The sequence below is a fragment of the Glandiceps talaboti genome, chromosome 6 (assembly GCF_964340395.1).
Source record: "Glandiceps talaboti chromosome 6, keGlaTala1.1, whole genome shotgun sequence".
In the NCBI taxonomy this organism is placed as follows: Eukaryota; Metazoa; Hemichordata; class Enteropneusta; family Spengelidae; genus Glandiceps; species Glandiceps talaboti.
The window spans coordinates 12,298,649-12,303,271 of NC_135554.1; the positions used below are offsets into that span (position 1 = coordinate 12,298,649).

Genomic DNA, 4,623 nt, shown 5'->3' on the forward strand with positions numbered 1-4,623 from the left:
CCATACTATGACACATAGTGACGGAGACAAATGATTTCATTCTGCCTATTTCATATATTCTCATCACTTGCATAGATGTTCTCCCATAATTCAAAATTCATTGGTGACCTCAGAGGACACGCAAAGGTCACATCTGTATGTGATGTCCATTTCAACGTATGGTATATTATTCTCGAGTTGAAATGGACATCACATACACGCAGATGTGACCTTTGAGTGTCCTCTGAGGTCACCAATTAAAACAGAAGATAAATTGTAATCATTTTTGTCTTGAAATAATGCCTCCATCAGAAAATTAACTTGGTCTCTAAAACAAAGATATCGCTTTTGGTTTCAGAATAACAACAACTTACACTTTGTTTACTTCAAAGTCAAACTACCCGTGATCATGGAGAGTGGAAGGAAAGGAGAGAATATTAATGAAGATACACGTTATATAATGAATACGGCACAACAAATGAATGAACTACGAAAGGCGTCTATTTTCACGGATTTCGGTATACGCTCTGCCGATAACGACGTCTTCCAATGCCACAAAGTTGTCTTAGCTTCATGCAGTAACTACTTCAGGGCCATGTTATCAGAAAACTTTAAAGAAGGCACTTCGACTGTTGTCACCTTTCAGACTTTATCTTCTTCGGGAGTGAAAGCTTTGCTTGATTACATATATACCGGGTCATCAATCCATGTCACAGCCGAAAATGTTCAGGAGATCCTTGCCGCAGCAGATATGTTCTTACTGAATGGTCTTTTCAATAGATGTGTAGAATACCTGGAACAGGATATAAACTCACAAAATTGCCTCGATGTGTTCAGGCTGGCTTCCCGTTACAACTGCGTGATTTTAGAGAAGAAAGCATGGCAGGCCGCTGTATCTTTTTGCAAAGAAGTGATTCATTCGAAAGAATTCCTTCAACTGTCAGAGAGTGAACTGTTACGGTATATCCCAGAAACTGTTCTTTGCCAAGATGACGATACTGGTTACAGCTGGGCACATGCATTAGTTACCTGGTGGCATTTTGATATCTCGCGCATTAGCGCGGTCCGAATAATACTGTCTGGATTAAGGATGAAGAAATGTTTTGTTGACTTTTTAAAGGAAACCGAAAGCGAATACACTGGTCTGCTAGAAGAAGGTAGCGATGGCGATGAATGCAGTGGTGACAACGATAACACTACCTTTAATAAGGATGTAGGTTTGAACGACAGATATACAGATGAAATAGTGGTGTTGGGCGGAAGTCCTTGTCTTACATCGCATTTTCCTTCACAGAATACTACACGGGAGAATGAAGATGTGTTGATGTCTTTCTCCCCCTTTCACAAGACCTGGCACTATGAAATACCAAACATACCAATTCAAGGATCGTGGTTCTCAGCTACTGTAATCAACAATATGATGGTGGTGACGTCATGGCATGCTGGTCGTACCTGGAAATACTGTGCGGCTATAAGACAATGGGTCGAAGTCAGCGGACTTAAAGATGAAGTAACACAGTTTACTTTGGTTACTTGCATCGGCTATGTCTATCGCATTGGTGGCAATTTATCTGTAGGTGGGCATCTAAACCGTGGGGTCATGCGCTATGACCCAATAAGAGACTATTGGCAGAAAGTTAGTCCCATGATCCAAAGTTTACAGTCATGCTGTGGTGTTGCTTGTAAAGGTAAATTGTATGTTATTGGCCCCCATACGACCGACAGACGCCTAAGCATATTATGCTACAGTCCTCAAACTGACCTATGGGAAGTTGTAACATCGCTTGAGTGTGCACACAGTGCCCACTTCTTGTCAGCCATTACTTTGCAAGGTTTGATCTTCATCTTTAGTGGCAAAAAAGATGATGTCTACTGCTATAATCCGGTACATGCCAACTGGAGGCAAACAGCCCAATTGAACAACTCTAGACAAGGATGCAGTGCTGCAGTATCACGTGGCAAAGTGTATGTTCTTGGCGGAATGGGGGCTGATGGTTTAGGGGTCACCACCGTTGAGGAATACGATCCTGATACTGATAAATGGAGCGTTGTTGCCGATATTCCATATCCTGTGGAGTCACATAGTTGCCTTAAATTAGTTGTCGATATGTGTAGTAAAACAGTACAGTCGTGACTATGGGCCAGCAAATTGTGAAAATACAAGTATGTAACAACGATGTCAAGGAAAGGTACACTTGCCAGTTCAATTAATTAACTAAACACGTAATGCAGATGACAAGGAATTCGAACCCATTATTACACATTTAACAGTTAGAGGTTTCACATCACTTGCCCAAACAATGCTGAGGCTATTGCATAGATATTGAGTATTTTTTAAAGTAACAATGGTGATGATGTACATTGCATTACGAGTCAGACAATTGCAATGTTAACAGTATAGTCAAATTGGTATTCTATTATCCAGAATTGTCTGATTGTGTAAAAGTTTGAATACACAAAGAGTGAAAGAGCGGCAACAAGATCAATGGCAGTGGACATCCATGGATGAGCTATTTCTGAACATTGCACAATTTTACAACAAATGAACCATATAATGAGATTTAGAAGTGTATTCAACCTGTAATTTATGTTGTTGTTGTTGTTGTTGTTGTTGTTGTTGTTGTTGCTTTTGTGTGTGTTTTTTGAGAGGGGGCGGCATACTTTCTCCATATTTTCTAATCAGAGTAACATGTCTAGAACATGTTAATGACAAGACAAAATTATGTAGTTTTTAATACTTGTATTCGAGTGTACACGCTTTCAACACGTGACGAATGATCGTCTTGCAAATGTCAAAATGACATGTTTAACCCATTGAAAGAGATAAAGTTTCAACCAAATTAAACAAACAAAAAAACAACATTTTTTTAGCCAATGCGAAGAAATACGATTCTATATCCGATGATACATCATGTATAGCAATTTGGCGAGAGTACTATTATTTATTCAAAAGCAGACAAAGAAAATGCTTGCCTTATTGATTAGCAAACCAATCTATTACATTAAATGATCTCCCAATAGTAAAAAATGAAGAAGAGCATTTGAAACTCGTGCAACAGAGGGCGCTGTATACACCAGGGCAGATGACAGCGTCGAACCAACAATGTTTATTACAACATCACTGTATGAAATATTAGATATCACTGCATCTGCTGCTAAAATAAACACAACGATCCCCTTTAACACATCTACATGGATGGAAAAGTTGTCAAATATAACGTTCCTCAGTACAGAAATATGATGTACTAGTGACTTTCACAATGACATATAGAGTGAATGATAGCCAACGAGAATTCCTGTTATAAAGATAAATTCACATTCAGCTTTGCTTTATAAAAGTATTTTGTACCTAAAGGCTATGTACATAGACATACTATTGATGTATCCAAAAGTCTCATACTTCCGGTTCATCGATTATTATAATTAACATAAATTATGATGGAAATATGTATGCATTAAAAATATAATCGGTTGCTATCTTAACTACTAGCTAAATCTCACTGATGATCACCATAAGCTAGACTGGAATCGTAATCTTAGTTCCTGTACTGTGGCGAAATGGACTGTGACGTGATCCACATACCAGTACCAATTTGTTGTTTATCAGATTTGTATAGGGAAAAGATAATAAGGAATACTCAAGACTAAGGGTGGGGAATTACCGCTTCTGTGAGATTATCGCTAGAGATACAGACATTTTTTTTATATATTGTCTTTTCGCATACTTTGATCTGCCAGAAGTTGCTATTGGCACGTACAGGTGCTGACCTCGACAGTCGATCTGCAGTATATTTGTATACGTGTGTCACACCAGTTCACGGTACATAGTGACGTCGATGTGGCTGATTTTTTTTAGAAAGGAATGCTTGTAAATCAACGCCAATCTAAGGGGTCCACACAGTGCAATTTGGATCATACTGTAACCGTGTCACGTGATTGTGCTTATCATGTAGGTGTAAAAGTCATTGGTCGATGGACTATACTAAATGTAAATAAAGCATAGAACACGATCGGCTTCTATGCTGTTTCATTGGGAGTTGCTGTACAAAAAGACTTTGAATAACGAAATTACATTTCATGTCATTATTTTAGCTATCATTTGTTATTTTATTTCCTTCTAAATAATATAATGACAAAAGCTATGTATTAATTTTGAAAGATGGGTTGAAAGTGACGCTTAAAATCATTACATAATGGAATCCACAATGATCTTATAAGTAGAAACAAAAATTGACTTTTGTTTTCGATTTTCGCACATGTAGTTGAAATTACAAATATTAACAAGTCACTAAGTCTAAAAACAGACACTCTTCTTAAATCTTGTGTGAGATGTTTAGATGTAAATCTTACATTACAATAAACCATGCGACCGTATGCATTGCTCCTTTACATAGGACAATATCTCACTACTGGAAAATGATGTGATGTTTGATGCTAAAATTTAGGCCGCCACCAAAGCACAGTATTTCTAACGTAGTTATACCATTCCCGTGTGCTGGTTATAGTACCCTCTTTATTTACGATTAACAGAATAATAATTTTATACTATAAAACTACAAAGTGTTTATGGCAAGTCTTAAAACATTTCAAAGCTAAATATTGGAATGGTATATTGTCACTCGGTTTTAAAGCTGAACTAGCTGC

General features: G+C 37.6%; 1 protein-coding gene across 1 annotated transcript; it reads left to right on the plus strand.

Moving 5' to 3' along the window:
- Positions 1-388: 388 nt before the first annotated feature.
- LOC144436855 (kelch-like protein 24) lies at positions 389-2,113 on the plus strand. Its single transcript, XM_078125716.1, has one exon. It carries the CDS (start codon positions 389-391, stop codon positions 2,111-2,113), a length of 1,725 nt encoding a protein of 574 aa, XP_077981842.1.
- The last annotated feature ends 2,510 nt before the right edge of the window (positions 2,114-4,623 follow it).